This window comes from Hypomesus transpacificus, chromosome 2, assembly GCF_021917145.1.
Source record: "Hypomesus transpacificus isolate Combined female chromosome 2, fHypTra1, whole genome shotgun sequence".
Classification (NCBI taxonomy): domain Eukaryota; kingdom Metazoa; phylum Chordata; class Actinopteri; order Osmeriformes; family Osmeridae; genus Hypomesus; species Hypomesus transpacificus.
In genome coordinates, this window is record NC_061061.1 from 14,623,345 (window position 1) to 14,646,839 (window position 23,495).

General features: G+C 40.6%; 4 protein-coding genes and 1 long non-coding RNA gene across 6 annotated transcripts; 4 read left to right on the top strand and 1 right to left on the bottom strand.

The window, feature by feature from the left end:
• Positions 1 to 684: 684 nt before the first annotated feature.
• LOC124475512 lies at positions 685 to 4,186 on the top strand. Its single transcript, XM_047032196.1, has 5 exons — positions 685 to 787; positions 904 to 1,371; positions 1,569 to 1,961; positions 2,157 to 2,253; positions 2,387 to 4,186. Exons 2-5 carry the CDS (start codon positions 1,002 to 1,004, stop codon positions 2,652 to 2,654), a joined length of 1,128 nt encoding a protein of 375 aa, XP_046888152.1. The 5' UTR covers positions 685 to 787; positions 904 to 1,001; the 3' UTR covers positions 2,655 to 4,186.
• On the bottom strand, positions 3,881 to 5,627 carry LOC124475527. 2 transcript variants are annotated; one of them, XR_006956943.1, is made up of 3 exons: positions 5,184 to 5,627; positions 4,956 to 5,032; positions 3,881 to 4,434 (listed from the first exon to the last, which is right to left on the bottom strand). It is a non-coding gene; the product is annotated as an uncharacterized LOC124475527 (long non-coding RNA). The 2 variants fall into 2 exon arrangements; XR_006956942.1 differs by having other exon boundaries at positions 4,429 to 4,516.
• On the top strand, positions 4,129 to 11,172 carry LOC124475517 (protein rapunzel-like). The gene is made up of 4 exons (XM_047032209.1): positions 4,129 to 4,241; positions 5,637 to 5,717; positions 8,167 to 8,248; positions 8,847 to 11,172. The coding sequence occupies exon 4, from the start codon at positions 8,891 to 8,893 to the stop codon at positions 9,569 to 9,571; it is 681 nt and encodes a 226-aa protein (XP_046888165.1). The 5' UTR covers positions 4,129 to 4,241; positions 5,637 to 5,717; positions 8,167 to 8,248; positions 8,847 to 8,890; the 3' UTR covers positions 9,572 to 11,172.
• Positions 11,173 to 12,061: 889 nt separating this feature from the next.
• Positions 12,062 to 13,459, top strand: rpz2 (rapunzel 2). The gene is given in 3 exon segments (XM_047033783.1): positions 12,062 to 12,077; positions 12,635 to 12,742; positions 12,745 to 13,459. Coding segments are annotated over 3 exon segments (711 nt in total). The 3' UTR covers positions 13,332 to 13,459.
• Positions 13,460 to 15,250: 1,791 nt separating this feature from the next.
• On the top strand, positions 15,251 to 18,380 carry LOC124478522. The gene is made up of 4 exons (XM_047036781.1): positions 15,251 to 15,462; positions 16,122 to 16,618; positions 16,865 to 17,551; positions 18,027 to 18,380. Exons 2-4 carry the CDS (start codon positions 16,125 to 16,127, stop codon positions 18,082 to 18,084), a joined length of 1,239 nt encoding a protein of 412 aa, XP_046892737.1. The 5' UTR covers positions 15,251 to 15,462; positions 16,122 to 16,124; the 3' UTR covers positions 18,085 to 18,380.
• Positions 18,381 to 23,495: the final 5,115 nt, after the last annotated feature.

Here is a 23,495-nt window from a genome sequence, read left to right on the forward strand (position 1 = left end):
CACATAACTCTCTCTCTCTGTGTCTCTCTCTCTCTCTTTCTCTCTCTCTATCTCTCTCTCTTTCTCTGTCTCTCTCTTCTCTGTCTATTTCTTTCTTGCAGTGGACATGCAATATGTTCAAAGCAATTACATTGAATTATACTCTACTTGATTCCGTACATATGGCCTAGGAAATTAGCATATTTATTCAAAAATGTTCATCCTTTTTACATTAAAAACATGTATAACCGTTTTAAGGGGAACACTTGACAAGCAGGGCAACTCAACTTTTCATCTTTTTAACTGTATACTGCCCTCTAGTGATGCGTTTCTTCATCTTCACCGATGGGCTTTGTTACTGTTTCTCAAATGTACTTTTGAAACAGTAGAAACATTGAGGTCACGACGTTAAAGGGGAAACTAGTGTCCTACGAAATAATGTATTTTTCATGTTTACCTATCTGAAATGTAGTGGAAGATCAACAATAAAATCGTAGCTCATTTGAAATCAACGGCACTACTGCCTTAGCTTACAAATTGTTATACGTAGCACTGACAACAACCTCAACCTACCAAAACTTTATCAATGGTATCAAACCCTGGACCTGAGAAAAAAGACTTGAGTGTGTGTAATATATGACATACACCACATGTAGCATGTGAAAACACATTCCACACCAGTAGGCGGTGATGTACTGATGAAAACCAGAAAAATGATATTCGAGGAACAGGAAATGAAACTCAAGCATAAAGAAGACGAAGGAAAACAACTAAAGGGAGAATTTGTTAGCATCCCAGCCATTATACAGTGAGTTAACATCTTTACGAGTTACATTTCTAAAATATTTACCATGCAGTTTGTTAAATATTGTATATTAAGAGTGAATGCCCGTTGAATATAAATAATATGTGTTTTTTTCTCAGGTTTTACACTTACAACGCTGCTAATGCTAAACAGCTCACATCACCTGCTGGTCTTTAACTAGTCAGTTAGCCTAGTTCAACACATTTAAAATAAAACTATGACTTCTCTGGCCTTAAACCAGAAGGACTCTCATGCAATTGAATCAGCTGTCAGAAGTGCCATTGAAATGGTAGTGAATGTGCTATATAGAGTGAACAGTGAAAAAATGCAAGAATATCACAAACATATGACAGAGAAGCACAAAGAAAACCAAAAACTGCGAAATGAGGTCAAAGTAGCGGAAAAGGAGTTGGAAATAATACGAAGACATGCCAAGAATCTAGAAGACTTATTTAGACATTCTGATCGTCCTTATGACAATCAAAACCCCAGTGGAAGTTCGAGAAGTACAAGCTCTCCTCAGAGGCTTGTAGTCGATGGCAATGAGTCAACCAGCATGGCTAACTGGCAATCGCATGGGTTTAACGGTGAGTGACAAGCTTGATTACTACTTTTTAAACAATATTGCATATATTTACCGCCATCACTAAATCAAAATGACATCAGCTAAGTACTTGAGACACATTCAGTGCACATTTATACAGGATAAGACTGTTGTACATCAGGATTAGAATCTATTGTCTCAACATAAACCCAGACATGACAGCCATTGCATCAATAACAGAGCTCCAGGGAGGTTCCAGCGATTACCAGAACCCTTCCACCGATGTCACAGAGGCCCCCGGCTTTTCAAAGAGTGTCCGAGGTTCCCTGTCCCCATCATCTGTCCCTCTCCCTACCGTGGTGGTAAAAGAGGAGCCGTCTGACATGGATGCCGTTTACATCAAATGGGAGATGAGTGAGCAGAGTCTTGAGAGCCAACATGAGGACCTAGCCCTAATTGAGGACTCTCTTGAAGGAGAGTGTGGCCTCAGCAAGGAGAATGGCTCTTTATCACAGCTCAGTGTGGCGTCTGTGGACATGGGGAACCCTAGGAGATACTACTGGAACTCTTCTACACGGCAGATACAGGATGAGATGTCTCCTGCGATCAAAAAACAGATTATGGATCAGAGAAGTAAGTGTCTCCTTTACAATCCACAAGGAGGTCTGGATTCTGTAAATTAGCATTGGTATTTTATATTTATATCATTGTATAAGTGTAACGAATGGTGACCATTGTGTTGTGTTACGAATGATGACGGGTCCAAACCACTGTTCTTACAGTACCGTATTAGCTAAATATGATGTCTCAAATGTGTCCTTGTTGTAGAGAAAAAGGTACGACAACAGTATAGTAAAAGGATGAAAGAGAAAATCTACACAGACCCCGAGAGACTGCAGGCCTACAGGGAGCGAGAGAGACGCAGGTACAGATCACTGCACTGGGGGTTGTCACCTACTGTTTGAATTTCTGATACTAACCTTGACATCCATTATCCCAAACTTGCCTTTTTTATAATAAATAATAAACTGTCAGTTGAACTTTGCTGTTGTTCTCAGGTATCATCAGCGCAAGAAGCTGATAGCGGATTTACCTGAGGAGACTCAGAGACTGAGGAGGGAGGCTTGGAGGGCGGCTGCTTCCCGCTACCGTGCCCGGAAGACATCTCATGGTTTCCAGACAGACCCCACTCATCCTTGCAACCTCCCTCAGAATACAGAGCCCCCTGAGGGGACCTGGGGAGGCGGCAGGGCGGGGCCGCCGGGTGAGCAGTGGAGGACGGCGTATGTAGATCATTTGCAAGATCATGAAACACACTGCAGTTGACCGTGTGTTATGTACTGTACATATTGACCTGTGAATGCTTGTTGTTTGTCAAGCTGTGTAAACAATCTCTGCCAACGAATGACTAATCGGGGACATGTATGAGTGTTGAAACGAATAGTTGTTACTTTTAACCTCAGCAACTTCAGTACACACTGGAAGCAGATAATACAGTAGTACCATTAAGCAATGAAGTACATATTGCATGTTTTTAATGTTGAAATAATAGTGTAAATACCTTATTTGATTTTCCTGCACATCCAACTGTTCTAAAGTCTCATCTAGAGCCTTCCATAATGATTAAATAATGTTTATGAAAGTGTATATGTACTGAAGCTCATGGAAAACCTATTGCCAGATGCACACACCATATTCTACCATATCCTGAAACATACTGTACCATAACATTAAGTATTGTGATATAATATAGTTTGTGACGTATTATTTAAGGATTGCTGTTACCGATAAAGCATTTTCTATACTCTAAAGTACATGGTTTGTCACACCAAATCTGTGTTTCAGTTTCACCAACATGAGTTAACTCCTTGTGTTCAAAACAAACAATGATGATGTGTGTATGCAATGAGAATTAACCCATTCACAGTGCTATAGAAAAGCTTTACTTGAACTCACTTGCAGTGAAGATGGTTTTGGCCTGGGGCATAACAGATCATCTCTGAACCAATGTGACTTACTCAATTGGGGCATTTCAACAATAGTTTGTCTTGTGTTAGCAAAACTATTAATTTACCTCAATATCTAGACCTACAACAAAGACAAGCACTACAGTACAGTACATATTATGCAATTCATTTTTACATAGGAACAATCAATCGTGTGCTACAAAAACATATTTTACATTAATTTATTAAACAATAATTACATTTTACAGAAATAATTTATGACATCTTATTTGACAGTGGATGCACCGAGTTGATTGAACATAAATCAAATTGTGCTGTGTGGGGTGGTATTTACAGTAGGCCTATGCGCACATTTATGCGCATAATGCAATACACTGTTCTGAAAATGTATAGGCGCTACTTCTGTCTGGGTATTCTACAATAGGAAATCATTGAAAAGCAGTTGGGTAGTATTGCGTCTCAAGCTTCATTTGCATTTTAGCTTGAGCCCGCATGCAGTGTGTAGCCTAAACACGCAGCAACATTTTAAAATGTTGATTTTTATTGAGGGCGTCTAAACAAATGGGCAATACAACTTACTACCCGCAATTGAAACGATAAGAATATATATATTTAGTCTGCTGTGGACGCTTATTGCCACAAGTAACAATTTCATTTATTTGGATCTGATTCCAGTTTGAAATGTGATATGTGTGACAGCTGACGTCGTTTGAACAATAGCGACTGCAGCAGGCGCTCGCCAGCAGCTGCCATCTCCACGCAAGTGCTGTGCGTTGCAGTTCATGCCATTTCTCAGTCCTTGAAACCGTTTGCCTTTATCATTATGTTATAAAAAATATTTTAAGGACTCAAGGAGGATGTTTTGTTTGTGATGACCAACTGACCACCCCGTGGCGACATAGAAGAAGGTGTGACAACCTAATGCGCTGGACGCCGTCGGTTTCTGGTTTGTTGTTAGGGTTTACTATGTATGATGCCTTTTTAACATCCTTGTTGTACATTGTTGTTGACATGGCTGTTACTGGGAGCTGGTCGTCGAGTGGACGGATTCAGGGTCTTGCCACAGCCCCAGGCACAGCCATGGATGGTTCAAGTCTGGACACGCAGAAGAGCAAACACTTGATCTCTTCTTGAGTAGCCTATACCATCCAAACAAAGTAAAATACTACATTTTTGTGTCCTTTTTTCTGGGCGTGCGCTGTGTGAAAACACTGGACTCTTCTATGGGCAAAATAGACAGTGATGCTTTGAAAAATGTCAGGAGCTAGAAATGGCCTGTTCGGCGTGCTGACATTTGGTTGCATTCAAATTGCTTGGTCGACTTAGTCACTTATCACTAGTTACTTATCACTTATATTAGTTACATGAGTCACTTATCACTTATGTCAACGACAAATATATTTAACATGGATTATTTGAATTTTTTTAAAGAAGCTATCGTGTTAGTTTCAACTTCAGGACCACAGTGTGGTGCTCAACTATTTGAATGGTATGCAAGATAAGTAAACTGATATTGGGAGCTAAATACTGTAGGTTAGTCTAAAGTCAATGTGCATATGTTTAGTTTAACATTTTAAATATAAATGAAAACATATATAAAATGTACATTTAAAGAATTATTCTTAAAAAACACAGACATTGAACAAAGCAATTGACTTACCCAAAGCACTGCAGTATGTCTCGGCACCCTTGAGCCTAAGTCAGCACATTTTCAGCCAAATTTAAAGTGATAGTTGTCTGAATAAAATACAAAGACAAACATAGTTAGAGATACATTTATAAACATCTAGAAGCCTTTTTACCCAGTCCTGGTAATACTGGATTGCTTTGGTTTAAATGGATACACATGAGCACTTTTGGAGAGGACACTTGGAGACGTTGCACCTACTGTGTCTGTTCCTGTCATATTACAAATATATAATTTTCCTCCAAGTTTCAGTGGTCTATTCCAATCCAAAAGAGTCTCTGTGTGTCCACAATGCATATTCAATCATTTGTGGACCTCTCCAATAGGCTCCAGGGCTTGCACATAACCCTGTGGAAACTCTTTTGAGTGCTCAGCTGCGCAATGAGCGACAATTGCTCTTCAGTATAGGCAGTATGACTACTGGGTGGACTATAATATGTTGAAAGCCTTGGGGGTGTCCAGTATGTTTTTGAAGAGGGGGTTTAGTGTCTATGGCCACTGACATGCCATTTGAAAAGAGCATGTTGGAGCTTGTCTGCGTATATGGTCAAATAGGCTCATTTGGAGAGTCTGGTGGTCTTACTGCTAGAAAGTAATGGTTTAGTCCAATATGAGCACCCCTACACATTCAAATTACATGGAAGTGTCCTTTAGCAGGGATTGCTGGGAAGAAGAAGGAGGCAATCGAGATTGGAACTTTGGAGAGGGAGATAGAGGAAAAAGACCTCTGTAAAGGTAAGAAAATCTCTATTACTTTATGGCCAATGTTGTCCAAGAATGGATAGGGGGTACATAGGGACTCTAAATGTTAAGATTAGTCTGATAAATATAAGTTTCCAGTATCTAGGTGGTTTCTGTGTAGTCTGATAGAGAAGGGAGGGACAGGACATTATACTGTGCATGAACAAGGAAATATGGAGACGGCTAGGGGGAGCCATAGCTGGGTAGAGAATAGAGATTGCTGGCTCTGTACTATTGGAGAGGGGAAGAGGTCTTAATATGGTACTCCCACACAAAGTAAACCTCCGGAAGAGAATGCATTGTTGTGCGTTTGCGTTGATTTGTTAGTTTTGTCCTATATTTGTCTCAAAGCTGTGCTGTAAAGGAAGTGCCCAAACTGTCAATGAAACTGTAAAGAAAGAGAGGAAATTGTCATTGTACACAGAAAGGAAACACACAACCATTCAAATGACAAGTAAACATGCAAACCATTTACTGAGTGGATATTTTAATTACTTTTGTATGGAATTTGATAAAGCTTTTCCAATGCTATGAGCACAGTAGAACTTTTAAGATGGCCGCTCCACTACAAGCAGAGCAGTGAAAGCAACTGCCTACTTCCTGATTGAAGCTGTCGCAGCTGTTTTGTTTACAGTCCTAGCCATGTACAGAATGTCAATGATATAAATGAAGCAAAAAATACATATCATTATCGTAGAATGTACAGTAGGGTGTCATGACAAGGGCCTAGACTAAGTGATATAATGTGTAGCAGTGGGTATCATGACCCAGCTGTGGCCCAGCTAACACAGTGCTAGCCAGTTAACTTACAGGGTAGACGTTGGTTTAATAACAGTCTGGGCCTGATTCCTCCCTAATGACAATTGAATACCATTAATAGTTGCATGCCATTATTTATTTAAGTTTTTTTGCTGCCACTGGACATTTATTTGAACCTATTTTATATGGGATTGGTAGACTGAAATTAGTTGTATTAATTCAACATAACTGTTAATATCAGAATGTGTATGTAGAGAAGGGTAAAGTACAGTTGCCTCTAGCTTCTGTACCTATTAGGGTGGAAGGTGTGTTGACGTGTGTTTAATTGGGAAATATACTTTTGATTTGTCATTGTACTTCCATCATTCCAGTCTTTGTCATGTTATGAAATAACATTTTCATAAAGTGGAAAATAGTTATTAACCCTTTCATTACCTGCTCTTAAACGCTGCATTCCAGAACCACAGTGGCAAGTGTTGGAAGTTTCGATTTCAGTGAGATCTGTGAGAAGGTGAACATATAAAAGAGGAAACTTATTAAATATCATCAAACAAGTATCAATCCTGCTGGTTATCAAGAACGCAAATGAGCAAAACCCTTCATAGAACATTCCAGAAGTTACAATAGTACATGTGTTATGTGAATAACTTACTAATGTACATGTAGACTTGGAGATATAAATCCATATAATAATCAAAAACGGTATTTATACAGTCCTCTGTCTCAGGAGAGAAACATGAAAAGTGTTATGTCTGTGGATGTTATTTACACTGTAAATAACCAGCACCTAAACCCACTAATATTAACCTGAAATTAAAGGGTTAAACCAGTGTCTATGAGCGACAATAGCTCAGTCCATGTTGTGGTGCTGAAATCATCAGTCATTTCATTACTGCTGGCATATTTACTGCCCCCTCTGGTAGACTTGGGGATCATAGACTGAACGCAGACTGAACGCAACCCGGGTGTTCCACACACTGAGTGTTAGCATCTAACCTCTGAGAAACCTTGGCTGATGTGGGTCATCTCCTATCGAGGCTACAGCTGTTTGAATTCTCACAACCCCAGAGCTGTTGGTGTTCTTAGTGACTGTGATCCCAGACAGGCTTGTCTGTTCTGATATTAGCAGTCACTGAGGTGTGTGAGACATGAAGAGGCACCGTAAGAGATTAGAAGCAGTTATACTTCACATCCTCTATGCACTCTGATTGCCCTCAGTCTATTGTCTGTCAAGTTCTGCTTTTCTGATCATTTAAGCTTCTGCATTTGGAAAAACAACTGAACTAAAACTGTAGTCATTCATGCTAACACTAGATCAAGCTCAGAACACAAATTCTGTGTAAAAACATCCATTCTAGTGAGTTTCACTCAGAGGTCATACTCTAAAACCAAGCCAGTTATTATCAGCACCACCAGTCAAGCTCAATCAGTTCCCCTCTTTGAATCACCTTCAAACTAGCCTGGTGCTGAAGTGCTGAATGAATGTGTCTGTGGAGGCAGCGACAGACTTAACGTTAACTCATTCAGTCCTGATTGTTCCAGCAAGTCAGCTGCACAAACGTCTGCTCACATCCTATGATTCTCCTCAGACAGCACCCTAGACAAACTTCCATCTGATTTCAGTTTCAGGAATAACATGCTCATATGTATTTATATTTTTTTAAATCTTTATCTTTTCTGACAGAACAGAACCAGAACTACAATCCAAGAGCTTGTCAACATTGAAAAGCCTCAGGCACCTGGGCCATCTATCAAGAGAAGTCAATGTAAGTCATTCAAATAGTCACCAGTATGAAGACAGCTCAAGGGCTCCTTGTAGAGCCACTGAATAATGTATTAACAATTTTACACCTAATGAAGACCATTGTAGACAGACAAAACGTCTACATACAGTATATTACAGTGCAGGCACACCCCTATAAGTTTTATGTAAAATATATATTTTTTATTCCATCTAGCGTTGCAAATTTGAAGCCTTCCAGGCAGTTGTGTTCATACATCTTATAGTTTAATCTTATACATTTTATAGTTTGGTTAACCTTTTATTCTTTGCATCACTTAGTTCTTGGCAGAGATCAAGTTTGGCATTGCATCACTTTAAACAGGAAGTAAAAGCATGGTTTAGTTGTGATGAACAGAATCATTCTGTTGTCAAAGATCTTTTGCCATCCTTTGGTTTGCCAGATCATAACCTCTGCCCTCCGATTGCATCAAATCCCATTTAACCAGCCTGACCGTTTTCGTGGTTGCAGCCAGAAACAACAGTGCCACAGCTGTCCCTTGTAGTCATTCCAAAAGTCCCAATGTAGTTTTAGAGAAAACATCTTCCTAGGACAATAAAACATCTCTCTCTGTTTCTCAAAGACCATTAGGTTGTGACGCCTGCACTTTCGCCCCTGACTGCCATCATGTCCGAGGAGATAGTCGAGGACCGGGCCAAGCTGAAGCAGGGTCTGATAAAGGTACTGGAGTGCGTGGCCACCATCTCGTCTGCGGCAGCCGTGGTGAACCCTATCTTTGGCGTGGCCGGCTCGCTCATCCGCGTGGTGCTGCACCACGTGGACGATGAGGACATCAGCAGGCTGAAGCGAGAGTTCGGCTCTGTCAATCGCTCCCTGGACGAGCTGTCTCAGCAGAACCGCAACACTCTGATGCAGATCAAGAAGGAGACCCTGGACGGCCAGTACTGCCGCATCGAGGAGAACCTGCGCCACCAGTTCCGCAAGTTCATGGAAATGGTGGAGGCACAACCGAGGAATTCCGAACGCAAGAAGGAAGACTTCGAGGAGAGCTACTCCAACGACATGGGCGACCAGAACCTGCACACGCTCTATGAAGGCGTGGTGGGCAAGCCCAAGCTCTTCAGCCGCCCCATTCTGGAGGTGTACCTGAAGCACTCGCAGGGTGACCGGCGCACCATGGAGCGTCTGTGCACGCGCCTCACGTACCTCTTCTGCATCGGCCTCATCGCCCTGATGGGCTATTCTGCCATCATCGGCGACGACGAGGAGGGCCTGACCGAGGAGTGGAGTGAGAAGATGGAGCACGTGCAGGGGAAGATGCAAGAGGCGCTGCTCAAGTGCAAGTGAATGGAAAAGGAGGTGCAGAGGACAATCCCTCTGGGTTTTAGCCCTCCATATATAGGACTCAGTCCACATTCCCTCTACAACCTCTGATTCTCCCCTACTTCCTTTCACGTTTCTGTTATTCTCCAGTCGGTGAATTCTAAAAGCCAAAAACCTGCAACATTTATTTCCTTAAGGTGATGTTTGGAATGTTTAGGATTGATTATGTTAAATCAGTGATTTAACTTTGTATGGAGCTCTGTATAAACAATAGTTCATGAGGACCAACACTAGGTGAGACAATTGGGTTGAATTGAGGCATACTTGCACGCTATTGTAAAATTATAAAGTTGTCTTTGGAATGAGCACTTTTGATGAATGTCTCCAAGGATGTCACATGGTTCAGTTTAGGGAGTGCATTATTGCATTACAAAGAATGGCCTATAATCTTATGTTTTATTTGTATTATTCTGCTGGAGTGTATGGAAGTGATAACAGGCTGGAAATGTAAACCACCACTAGACATTGTGAGGGTATAATCTCTCCTTTTGACATTTCTACTTTTGTGTAGATTTCAGGTTTCAGAAAAGTGACTGATGACTCCATATTTTCCTGTCAGACATGGCAAGGATACTACCAATTTACAGTGGATTAATTTGACTCAAATACTGTGTACGTCACTGATACAGTAAGCAGTCGTAATTACACTAATGATAAATAATCTACTGTAAGCAAAAAGAAGGCTAATAGAAACTTGAATGTAGGCCTAATGTAGGCATGAAATCCATAGCTGATGCTACACACTACACCTCCATCATCACTGTACAGGACCACACTGTACTACTTTCATAGCTTTATAAGATACATTTACTGAGCTTATAATATTTACCGCTAATAATATTGCTCCACAGAAACCATTTGACCCAATTAGGGTGAAATATGATGTGTGTTTGTGACGCCCGAGACTAACAAAAAACATATATCATCAAAATAGTTAGACAAACCTGTCTACTCCCTGACAGTTTGAAAACACTAAACTTATAAAAACACTACGTTACTCTATGCATTCATACTTTGTATGTTGAGTCAGTTTGATTAAAAGTCATGCATTATTTGATGTTCAGTAATGTTGATGTAACACAAAGCCATGTTATACCTTAGTACTGCAACCACTGCACACATAGCACACACTACAGGACATAAAGCTTGAGCATATGTAAACAATACAGAAGGTCAAAGTCTACCATTGCAGTCAGTCAGTTTCCTCTTGTGCATTCATTTGAATTAATCGATATGACAATTTGTTTAGTATGAAATTGTACGACTATCTGGATGAAGTCACCATATTTTGTATCTGTATTTGCAAGATAAAATTATCACAATCAAAAGTCAAGTGAAGAGGTCAAGCCATGGGTTATATGCACAAATCTAACTGATAGTGCTCTTGTTTTTTATTAGCATTATTCTTATATTTGTTTACGCCTCATATTTGTTGAAGAGCCCAAGATGTAAAGACAGTTTTCAGTGCATCCAGCTGTGTGTCATCTAACCAACAGTGCCTCTCCCTATACAGTACGGTGCCCCATGTTTTGTGCTTCGATCAAATAAAATTACATTACATCTTTTAACTTGTTCATTTGATTGTTTCCAAATCATAACTGTCTGTAAACCTGGTCTATATTGCTCATCAACCTCAGCATCACAAACGTCATATATGTCATGAAAAGACCTACTATCCATTGATAATATATAACTAGAACAAACGCAATGGGGCTTCTCTGGTCTCAGTCTTCATCTCTTATTGTATAGAGGTGGTTTATACAGGACGACCTGGAACTAGATGGTCTATGGTTGACTGTAGGCGTTCTGCTGCTTGATTGTACTATACAGCTCGATCAATAAAGATGTAACAGATGAATATGATGTCGGCATTTTATCATTTGTAAAGTCAAAACAAGACATATGAGTGTTCAAAGTGGCCAACTGCATGGAATAACATTATTTTCTCGTACATATGCTCACAACATGCTTTTTAAAACATGCTTATGGAGGTGATGTCCGTCATGATAAAATAGCATTCACTGAGGTTAAAAAAACAAGACAGGGTATGATTTGCTGATTTGAACACATTAAATGCTATACCAATCCTCAGCTTTTGAAAAGAGAAATACCCCAGTGACAGGCGTGTCTGTGGCAGGACAGCTGTGAGACTGTTGTTACCGGCTGTCTGAAAACAGCAACCCAAGAAACTCAGTGCATAGTGGCTCTTTGTATATCTCTCATTTGGCTTCACATTGTCACTTTATAGACAATTTCTTCAACCTATTTTATGACTGTTGACAACAACCTAGCAGATAACATTCATTTAATATTTTTTTCCATCAATATATTAATCGGATTATACCCATATGTTAAAAGGTTGTATATTAAAAGTGTGTAAAAAAAAGAAAAGGATACCACCTCTAAGCCAATCAGAATTGTTATGCATGACTCACACCAGTGCCCTGGCCTAATATGGCACAGAAAACTGGTCAGAGGTCCAGATGGGAAGTTCTGTTCAGTTTTGAGACAACTGCACCAGAAGAAGGGAACCAACTAGTGACTTCACTCAGGTAAGACATGACATATTTTGTTATAAAAACAATTTGGCCATGGTTCTACTGGATAAAACAAGTTCTATTTGGAGAGTATCATTGTGCCAGAAACAGAGACTTACTGTATCTCATGGACTTTGTCACATCTGAACTTGTATTTTTCTTTCTATGAACCAAAGGATTTGTGATCTTTAACAATGTTCTAAAAAACAAATGACATGTTCAACTATAAATCCCTCAGCTTTATGACAGGTGGTAAATGTGCAAACTAAATTTGTATATCATTTTAGATGGCATTTACTCTCAAAAGTCATTAAAACACTCAGTTGTCTGTATATCCACTTTGTTAAATCATATTGTAAGATACAAAACAGAAACATTAAGATCTGCCAACACCAAAGCCAAGCTAAGATTAAGAGTTTCAGATATCTTATTGAGACATTACAATAAATCAACTTTTACATACTTTTTTCAGGAGTATTAATCAACTGAGGTCAAATTGTAGCAACAACCATTGAAGACAAGGACCATCTGAAAGAGACAGCAGTCAGTCTGCTCAGGGCAATTGTTAAAGTGACATATTTTGCCTCCACCATCAACCCACCAACATCATCACCTCCATGTTGAAGGTGGCAAAAAAGTGCTTAATCACTGAGGATGCTGAAAAGCTGGACAAAGACTTGTGTGCGATCCAAACCAAGCTGAACAGCATTTACCTGGTCAATCAGCAGACCCTGAAGCAAATACACCTTGACGAAGTCAATGAGACCTGCAGCAAGTATGCCGAACACATAAACCACCAATACAACGCTCTCAACTCTATGATGGAACAGGTAAAGAAGGATTCGGAATGTTCCCAGGACTACATGAAGGATTTCCAAATACTCTACGAGGGGGACAAGAGTGAAATGAGTCTGAACGTCTTCTACTCTGGTGTTGTAGGGAAAACCACTTTTGCTTCAAGGCCACTGCTCGAGGTTTACTTTGAGCACTGCAATGGAAACCGAAGCATCATGAAATCAAAATGCTTCTTCCTGGCCAATCTCTTTCATACTGGAATGATAACTCTGATGGCATACACAATCATAACCGAGGATGATGAGGATCATGTTATGGAGAGATGGTTGCCTAGAGTAGCAGAGATCCAGGCCAAGATAGAGGAAGTTCTGGAACGATGTGAAGGGAACTGATTATTACCTTGCACCACCAAATCTTTGTGAATGCAGGGTTTTAAAGCCTTTAATAAAGCAAACATTTTGAGGTAAATTGTCACAATTCAAAATTGTTATTAGTATAGTTTCTAAGCCTCTAAATTGTTGCCACGTTCTGTTGCTTATTTAACTTTAATTAAATAATCAATGAAAACTCTTAATGCATCATGTCTCTCTGGAGGTAAACCTTATGAAAATTCCCTGGCCCTTATTGTATTGCTCCAAGACTGGGAATTCAGTGGCCAACTGAGGAGACGTCATTATTACTCTTCGTATGACCACAAAGGGGCGCAATTGTCCTACATCAAACACACAAACCAGGAAAATCACGTTCCGAATGATTTACCACTAACTCGATGGAAAAAATGCCACTGTAACAATTGCTTCCATCCATATCAAATCCTTTCTGGATCAAAAATAAGAATGTCTTAACTTAAATAATTTTCTTACGAAAAGGAGTTCTAGGATGTGTGTTCCTATTTGTGGGGTTAATTTATTTTTATGATTCCACAAAGTCGGCTACCGTTTTCTGTAGGCCTACTGACATGTCACTGTCACATGATGTGAATGACTAGGCTAATCACACTACAACTTCATGCAACATTAGACAACGTTTGTGAACCTAAATCAAAAGATCAGAAGAAAACTATTCCATGAGACTGTAGGATTAAACTTCAAATGCAGTCAAAGAAGACAAACGTTAGACACAAGCCTCTGTGGTATGCCCCCACAAGATCAAGAAAAACGGGTTTTAAACCAAGTCTTCTACGAGTGGACCAAAACTTCAAATAATGTTGCTTGAAACTTCAGTACACAAAATATGTTAATAGGTGCGTCATACCAGGTTTTTTGTTGTCTGGTTCTTTTTTTCGGAAGCCCAGCCATGGTAACATCAATGTTGATACAGGATGGCAGTTCATGGCACTCAGCTGAATCAGAGACAATAATAACAATTGTAATAGGCCTACTCATATAATATGTAAGTTGTCAGGGTATGGCTGTTCTAGATACATTTTTCAGATCCTTTTGGCGCAATGACGATGAGACATGCCTTGCGCACGCAGAGGGTGAGAAATGGACAGAGACAGACAGCCACTCAACAGACAAACTAATAGGCAGGCACACAAACACACACACACACACATACATTCACAAATGATATATGTGAGAAGGTGAAATTGTGGGTTATTAGTATGGAAGGGGATTTGGAGTTCAGGAAACACAATTAATTTGGTAACACTCAGAAAATATTAAATTATTAGCCTAGGGTTCGCAGAGGATGGGTTTTTTTTAGGTCACGACTGAAAATCATAAAAAGCAAAGCGTAGCCTACATAAATAATTTGAATAACAAATCCAGGTGATCCTCAGAATTACGCGTTTAGGCTGAACGACCTAAGCCACCTTGATCTATTTTGAAAAGATTATGGAGTCATTTACACGAAGCTTTTCATACATGCGCTCCATGAATATAAATCTTAAATATATGATGACTCACCTTCCAACATTTTGTAGATATTTAAGTCCGCGATGCAAGCGCATACCAGGAGGCAACGTTTTGGCATTTAGTCACAATATGTCCTTTAAAATAATCAGATAATAATATGTAACACTACAAACAAAAGTCGACCAACTGTAAGTAAGTATTTCTTTCCGAAAAGAGTGTGAATCTTTTCAATGAATGTCGAAGGAAGAAGGAAAAAAACTGGTCCACCGCATACAGTGCGCTCTTTCTCTCTCTCTCTCTCTCTCTCTCTCTCTCTCTCTCTCTCTCTCTCTCTCTCTCTCTCTCTCTCTCTCTATCTCTATCTCTATCTCTATCTCTCACTCTCACTCTCACTCTCACTCTCACTCTCACTCTCACTCTCACTCTCACTCTCTCTCTCTCTCTCTCTCTCTCTCTCTGTCTCTATGTTTCTCTCTCTCGTTGTTCTGTGCCCTTTTTCCATGCCCACATAGCAAATACTGAGTGCGTATCTCCTATCCATCAGTGAGACCAATCTGGACTCTTCAGCACTACTGTGAAAGGAGAACCGTGGGAATTGGGGAAATCTTTCCTGCAGCTGTTGGAGCTGAATCGGCGTGAAGGACACGTCTAGCACTGCATACAGGTAACATAAACTAGTTATTATTGTAGAAATTCGGGAAATACATTTACGAACAATCAAGACGGGTATATGGCAGCAAGGTGTGTCCAGTGCCACTGAAGGAATTAGAGAGTGTGCGTGCGTAAATGTAGCCGCCAAGCGGCCCCTGTCCCAATGAACAATCGTTAGCAACTACATTTGATAAGAAAAACATTATAAATGGTCTCTAAAGCCTTTGTAGTCTGCATTCTCCTGGCTGAAAATACATGGATGATAAACTGAAATTCGTTTATATGGTCCATTAGTCGGTAGCGCACATTAGAGATGACGCAGTGTCCTCCACACGCAACATCTCGCCAGTGAGGATTTGTGGCAGGTTTAGACAGACTTTAGATAGAAAGGGATTTGTAAACGTATTCCCGTTCTGTGTTCTGATCTTGAATAATTTAGGCCACTTATTCTTCACAAGTGACAGACGTTTTATTTCTTTCAGAAATGTGTTAGGAAATCTTTTTTCTCAGCATTTCTTATGAAACATAGTATGTACTCTATACACAGGCATCCCCTTTTGCTTTAAGTAAGAGATAGAGATAGGATCAAATGTAACAATAGAAAATGAATTAATAATGTATAAACATATAAACAGTTTGTCCAAATAGAAATCTGTGCCTGGTCTCCCTCAGAACATGGCCAATGCTCTGGAGAAGGTGGTGGCCCAGAAGAAAGAGGTCATCGAGAATGTGATGGAGATGTTCGAGAAGGGGGCAGAGGTGTTGGCCAGCGCTGTGGGAGAACTCTTTCCTCTCTGTGAGGTTGCTGCACCCGTCTTGCGACTAGCCCTAAACAATGTCCAGAGCAAAGAGGTCTACTATGTCAAAGAGCAGTTCTTGACAGTAAAGAACAAGCTGGACCTTGTGTCTTCCCAACTCGAAGACATCGACTGTGAGATAAAGAAGGGGCAAGTAGACATTCGGTACTTCGCTGTTGAGGAGAACATAAGGAATCAGTTCCGGAAGTACATGAATGTTTTAGAGGCCAAGCCACAGTTTCAAGACGTGAAAATTAAACTGTTTCAGGAGCACTTTGCAAAGACGGGGGGAGACAAAAATATTTTTGTCCTGTATGACGCTGTAATGGGGACAAACAACTTTGGGGAGTCCATCTTGGAGGTTGTAGAAAGGTAACGTATTGTTAAGTTGCATTTTTTAGTTTCAACTTAGAGAAGAAAACTAGGATGTTTGCGTTTCAGCTTAACCCTCCTGTTATCCTCAAATTTACTAACATCTTTCGTCCTTGGGGTCAATTTGACCCCAGCTACTTTAAAGCACATAGCAACAGGGTTAAAACATAGCATCTCAGTGTTACAATGTAGTGCCATAGCTTGCAGGGAAAGTGTGTTTTGAGTGGAACGTTTGCTGTGTTGCAGGTGTGAAGCAAAGAACCGACGCCTTTTGGAGGATTATTGTGTGCGGATGAAAGAGCTCTTCTGCCTCGGTCTTATTGCCCTGCTGGGCCACTGTGCCCTAAACCAAGACACTGATGAGGAACAGGAACAAATCCAAGTCTGGAGTGCAAAAATAGAAGAAGTGGAGTCCAGGATGAAGGCCACCATTCAGGCCTGCGTAGCATCTTTTGCGGATCAAGCCCATCAAGATGTTAAACGTCTGCTTCAAGAGAAGGGAGACCATAATCTCCAAGATACAGCCCAGGAACTACTGCAATTCCTGGCCAAGAAGTATGACTGGGTGAGATGGTCCGTCCGAGTGGTGAAGCACTCAGGAAGCAACTACCGAAACTGGCGTGCAGGAGAGCACTTCCAGCATGTGACTGGTCAGAGCTACTTTGAGGTTCCACAGGTGAATGACACTGACCTAGTTGTTTCGTACAGCTCCAGACCTCAGCCCGTGCCCTGCGATAGCATTCAGCAGCTGCTTGAAGGCCTAGGGAAGAAGGGCAATGCTCAGTTTGTGGTAGAGGTCCTGAAGGAGCAGTTGGATGGCTTTGTGGTGCACGCCGTTAGTCGCCATAAGGAGTGTGCGGCAGCGTGGAACTTTCCAGAAGACTGCCACTACTGGAAGAGGCACAAAAATGTGGCACTGTGTGTGCACTCTGGGTAGGCTAATGGCCGTAAAAAAGAATGAAAGTTTTGCACTGTTTAAAACCAAATACTATACCACTGTTTTTTTTTGCACATTTTAAACTGAGTTGTGAGGGAGGACTGTACAGGTTATCCTGATACTGTAGTATGCATTAACTTTACTGTTATACACCCTTATGAACATATATATGTACAATACAAAAGAAAGACATAAGATATTGAATCATGATGCTATGCTTAGTACTATGCTAAATGTAGAAAACACTTTTAACATGAATAGGTAGCTACAGCTAGATTAAAAACAGATGTGCAGAAACTGTGTATAGTCTAACCCTAACCCTAACCACTGTGTATACTACTATAGCCTGCTCCTCATTGCCAAAGAATAGCCGTCTCAGTGCAGTAACCTTGCTACCCAAGGTTCTAAAGAGATAATGTTGCTGACGACGCTACTGCTGAGCTGTGCGCCCATTTTGTCTCCCCAACACAGGCTGACCTACATAATGATGAAAGAGGCCATGGACGCTGCTTTTTCAACCATAAAGTAGAACTTGGAACTTGGCAAACAACATAGTGCTTTGTATTCTAACGCAAACCCTTGCCATTGAACCAAAAACAAGTCATTTGCAAACTTATGAACATAAAAAATGTACAGCTTTACTGAAAAGTGATGTGAAGCCATCAGAGCAGATTCATAGTAATACAGCTATATTCAGACAGTGAATGTAAAATCATGAAATATTAAAACCACAATATTTGACACTTGCACGTTACGCAACAATTAACAACCACCTTGTGTGTTATTGGATGGTTTAACCAATTTAATGATGTGTTCCTGCGGCGTTGATGTATGTTGCCATTAAAACAAGCTTGTGCACATGTACTCACCAGGGCTCCTGCTAAGTGAATTGAAATTTGCACATAAGTCAGCACTTCCTGACCGTTGCTTTAGTCTGATAGACTATGAATAACACTAATATCCTCAGGACGAGCTCCGCAGTGCTTGGCTCAGCATTATGGAATCACTCATTACTACACTGGAATTGGAGAGCATCGGAGATAGCCATCATTTCTGGGTGGGCTAGAGCAGCGTTTGAGCACAGTCAGGGCTTCAGCCTCGGTGCTACACTATCGTGAATCAAGCCTGTCAAAGTTACTTGTGAGGCATCCCTGATCCACAGCACAGGGGGAAATTGACTGAGTTATTCCATTGTCTTTCCTGTCTTCTACTGGAAATATGTGTAAGGTATGAATGTATACAGTAAGGAGGTGGGGATTTTATATTATTTGTTTTGGAGAATAGGATCATGAAGTGTTGATATCCTCTGTGTTTACCTATTCGTATATTAGGAATAATTAAGTTACAAATCATATTAGAAAAATATGGTTTCGTAAACATAAGCGTTGAAAACTAGTTTTAAATAATTATTGTATATTTTTACTTTCAAAAAAGTAACCACAAGCTAACCAATTTTCTCAATTTCTACAGACAGACCTGCATGTGTAGTTGAAGGGTATGTGTCTTCCCATTTAACAATGCAGAATGCAGGTACACAGGCTTGGGTGTGTCAAACTGTAGAAAAGAAAAAGATAATCTTGTCACACCTCTGAACCTGTCCCACAGACCACTGTGATGTTGTGACACACAAGCAAAACAATTCTGAAAACCAGAAATCTAATACTTGAGATTTTCTGAGGACAAATAATTAGCCCAATAGGTGGCGCTTAAACAAAGATGATTTAGTCCAATCAAAAGTAATTTAACTCTAACCTTTGTCAAGCAGTAAATGAGTTTGTACTGTTATATGTTATATTGTATTATATATAACACTCAATGTAAGAGTATATCATTTATAATTACCATAATATGCAATATTAGATTGTCACTAATTTGGCTCTACTGTGGGATGCTTAGTTCCTGTAACAATGGCCTGCCCTGTAGTAAACTAGGGGGAACTCTTGAATTCATTAGTGGTTCTGTGGGCTTTGCCTTGGTAACGTCTATTGATCCAGCAAGCTCTTCCCCTGTTTAAAAGGCTTTGCCTGTGGTAATGCATCAATCAACAGTCTCTGTGGAAGTACTGAAGCATCTGGTTTCTAGCTGGTCAGGATCCACCTAGAGCATTGAAATCGTGGTTTAGGTGACCATTTCTGTGGTGAAAGATATTACGGGGATTTATTTTTCAGATGACACAGAGCTGAAGCTACTTAGCAGACAGGGGGCGCTATCAACAAACAGAAGAAGAGTCACGGCACAGTTTTTCTTGGGACTCCCTCACAATGACGTATCTGACATGGCCATTTTCAAAATTCCATCTCCGGCTGTGTACAACATCATATTTTAGAGCATTTGTGTAGCTATTTCACTATTTGTGATATACGTTTATCTATGTTGCGTATTATAAGACATTCATTAAGACTTTTTATATTTCAGTGCTACATATCCTTTTTTACTTTATAATTCACTTTCTTATTGACAACATTTTCAGAAACCAACTGCCACTTGCATTAAGTGCAAAAGCGGGGGCCCATCTTAACATCCTAATGTCAGAGTATTGATTGTCTCTATTCCTAGTCTACACCATCACACCTATTATAAAAGGGGAGACAGAGCAGTATTTTGCCATAGATTGTAAGATGGGAATTATATAAAAAACATGCATGAAAACAGGGACCATTTGGGATTGTTTACCCTCTAAATAATTTAAAACTATTCCCATCCATCTTGAAGTTAAGACAAAGACGTGTATTACTCCCCTTCAAACCAATCTCCCTATCTCCAGGAAGAGATGCAGCAGCCAATATCAATATTTCATAAACAAATGAGAGATTTGATGGAGGGGAGCATCAGAGTGCCTCTGGAGAGCGTCGATCAATGGGAGCATCTCTCTGTCCGCCAGGCTTTGCCAATCCCAGCCCAGGATAATGCTATTACCCATCAGTCAGAGTGGACCATCGACCAGCCCTCTGCTCTTTAAGTGGGCTAATCCAATAAAAAGCATTAAAACATTTGTTCTGTGACACAGAGAGGTAGGTCTAGCCCTGAAGTCAGGATCCACACTTAAGAAAGATTCCCGACTGGTTGCAGGATTTTGCCGTTTAAGGGGGGACTTTGGTCATTTGTTTAAGTTAGTAGCTCACCCCGGGATGGTTAGTGGTGTTCGGGGATGTGTGCAGAAGTGCGTTTGCGTGGTAGCCAGGGAATAACAGTGTTTACTGACACCAGAGAACGGTTTTGCCATCTGTGGTGCCTTAAAACTTGCCCTTGTGTTTCCCAACACTGCTTGTCTCCTCTGTTGCTCCTGGTGCCCTCCCCCTCATGGCCCCATGAAGTCATGGTTTGTGTCTTTTCCTCCCTTCAGATTCTCCCTCTCCCTCTCTCTTTTTTCTCTCCCCATAACAGCAGGTCATACAAAGACTACGTCAGCACCCAGGAATTTCAGTACATTTATCAGTGTCATTGCTTGCTGCACCATCTCTCTTTCTTTGACCTCAATCTGTTTTGAGCCAGAAACCATATGTTCTCTGATCCCCTAAATTTACCTACCTCCCTTCTCCCATCAGGGGGTAGGAGGGAGGGGGTGAGAGCCGTAATTTGAATCAGGGTACTACAGGGGCCTCGTCTCAAGGGATAGCACATTTAAGCATGAGAACAGGATATCTCCAAGTAAACAGTCCTGTCATAACTAGCACTGTGGCTTTCTCATTTGGCAGAACATTTTAATGTATGCAGTGGCAACCTTAAGCTTCATTTCTCAATACAGTCTGAGGGTTTCTTTTGTAAGACTATAAATAGTCCCCCAGGGCTTGCTCTTATTTGTCTGTCCACAAAACCATTAGCGAATCAAAGTTGTAATCGGCATATTGATCTCAGCTCTGGCTCGTCCTGTAAAACATGTGCTGTGTCCCCTCCCTCCTTTCCCCATCCCCCTTACTGCCTTCTCTTTCCAACAAATACACAAATACTCACCATTCCCACAGACGTACACAATGGCAAAATACAAAATCTGCGATTTATGACTGATTATTTTAATGACTTACCCATGTCTTTGGATTCTGAGCGTATAGTTTACTATAAGAGAAGTCTTTCTTCTAAGATGACATAGCCTACAGTGGGCATAGAAATGTAATAAGTTTCAACTAAAAAGTTAAGTTGTCAGTCCTGTATGCCATTGTTCCTGTTTGCACTGTGGACCTACACTCTTAGTGAAAGGCAGGGTTGTTGGGCCAGACTGGAGTGGGCATCTACGTGGGAGATGGGGTCCACAATAGGGGATCATGGCGAGAACAATAAAGACTGAAGTAGTCACATGACACAGAGCAAGCCACACACACTTCCCTAAACATGCAGCATCGACTTGGTTGTGCTGATCTCAGTGATCTCAGAACACTGTGATTTATTGGAAGAACAAGGGCTGTATGATGCTAACTCAAATATGTAACTAATTGAAATATAAATGCAGATGTATAGCCTAACCGCAAACAAATCACAACGATTTTGTCTACTTTAGAAAGCCAAAGCAGAATGCCGTAACATCAGTTACGGTTCTTTGCCTTTGTTTTGCGGCACTCAAAAACGTTCAAATGGAGTTACGGTTTCACTTGAACTAATACGTAACCTAGCAACAACAAACAAATCTAGCATTAGCCTAGCCTACTCGCTGGCGTTCAACACAAAACATCCCAAACATGAGTCGTTTGCAAGTATCCTTGCCTAGCAGTTAAATCAAAAACACTCGTGTCTTGTGAGTCTTGTGACAGGTAACCACGTGTATGTTACATTGGCTTATAATATACAGAGTTTATATCGTGATAAGCAACTAAGTGAGCGAAGAAACGGAAGTTATTGTATTTTGCCTTGGCATGACCACTTAGCTACTATATAGACCAGGGGTGTCGAACTCCGGTCCTCGAGGGCCGCTGTCCTGCATGTTTTAGATGTTTCCCTGCTCCAACACACCTGATTCAATTAAAAGGGTTGTTATAACGACCATTCATTCGAATCAGGTGAGCTGGATCAGGGAAACATCTAAAACATGCAGGACAGCGGCCCTCGAGGACCGGAGCTCGACACCCCTGATATAGACTATACTACCGTAACTTCAAAATAGGGGTCAAAAGTGCAATTTAAGATCGACGTTTTCAAAAATGTCTAATTTAGATCATGTGTAATCACTAAAACATCAAACTGATAGATTTTCAGTATCCTACCTAAAATATAATTGGCAGGACAACTACTTTGAAAGTGCAAAAACTTTTAAGTCGTTTTTCTCCGTTCTACACTTCGGCGAGTTACGGTCTTTTGCTTTTGTAGGGCAGAATAACATTAAAGAAAATACACGACAGACAGAGTAATTTCATTTGCAATTTGCATGAAATCTGAAAGGTTGTTGGCTTGATTTCACAAGGGCAAAGTTGGAGTCTGACAGGAATGTTTCTGCAATCAATAAGATGACCTATTCCAGCCTCTGAACCTTTATCTGTTTCCTCTGATCTAGCCAGAGTTTGTATTGATCTGTTAGAGTGACGGATGGGTCTGTATCTGGGCTTGTATCTGCAGCGTCTCTCATTACCAAAGAGACTGTTGTGCATAGAGACCAGGGCCATGTGACTCAGACAGGTCAACATGTAAGTTTGGTTTCTCGAAATTAGCAGACAACTGAACAGTACATAGCAACATCATTTGAACACTGGGGCAGATGGTACTGAAAGAGGAAGATAATCAAATATTTACTCTGATAAGCAAATGCATTGTGGATTGCCAGGGAAACAATTCAAATGAACCTCCCCTTTCCCTCCTGCTCATGTGGTATGATAAACAGTAGAGGAAAAAAGACAGGAATGTTGTCACTCAACTTTATTTTCCTGTGGGACCTCCCTTCTTCACCATAGGAAGTCATTCGGTTTGTTAGTTAGTGGTCCGTATTTTGGTTTATCCGCCTCAAATGTCTTAAATCAA

Coding starts and splice junctions, on each gene's coding strand:
- LOC124475512 (XM_047032196.1), top strand. CDS start 1,002: ATGACTTCTCTGGCCTTAAACCAGAAGGACTCTCATGCAATTGAATCA. Junction 1,372..1,568: donor GCAATCGCATGGGTTTAACG/GTGAGTGACAAG, acceptor CATCAATAACAG/AGCTCCAGGGAGGTTCCAGC. Junction 1,962..2,156: donor ACAGATTATGGATCAGAGAA/GTAAGTGTCTCC, acceptor TCCTTGTTGTAG/AGAAAAAGGTACGACAACAG.
- LOC124475517 (XM_047032209.1), top strand. CDS start 8,891: ATGTCCGAGGAGATAGTCGAGGACCGGGCCAAGCTGAAGCAGGGTCTG.
- LOC124478522 (XM_047036781.1), top strand. CDS start 16,125: ATGGCCAATGCTCTGGAGAAGGTGGTGGCCCAGAAGAAAGAGGTCATC. Junction 16,619..16,864: donor ATCTTGGAGGTTGTAGAAAG/GTAACGTATTGT, acceptor GCTGTGTTGCAG/GTGTGAAGCAAAGAACCGAC. Junction 17,552..18,026: donor GCACTGTGTGTGCACTCTGG/GTAGGCTAATGG, acceptor TCCCCAACACAG/GCTGACCTACATAATGATGA.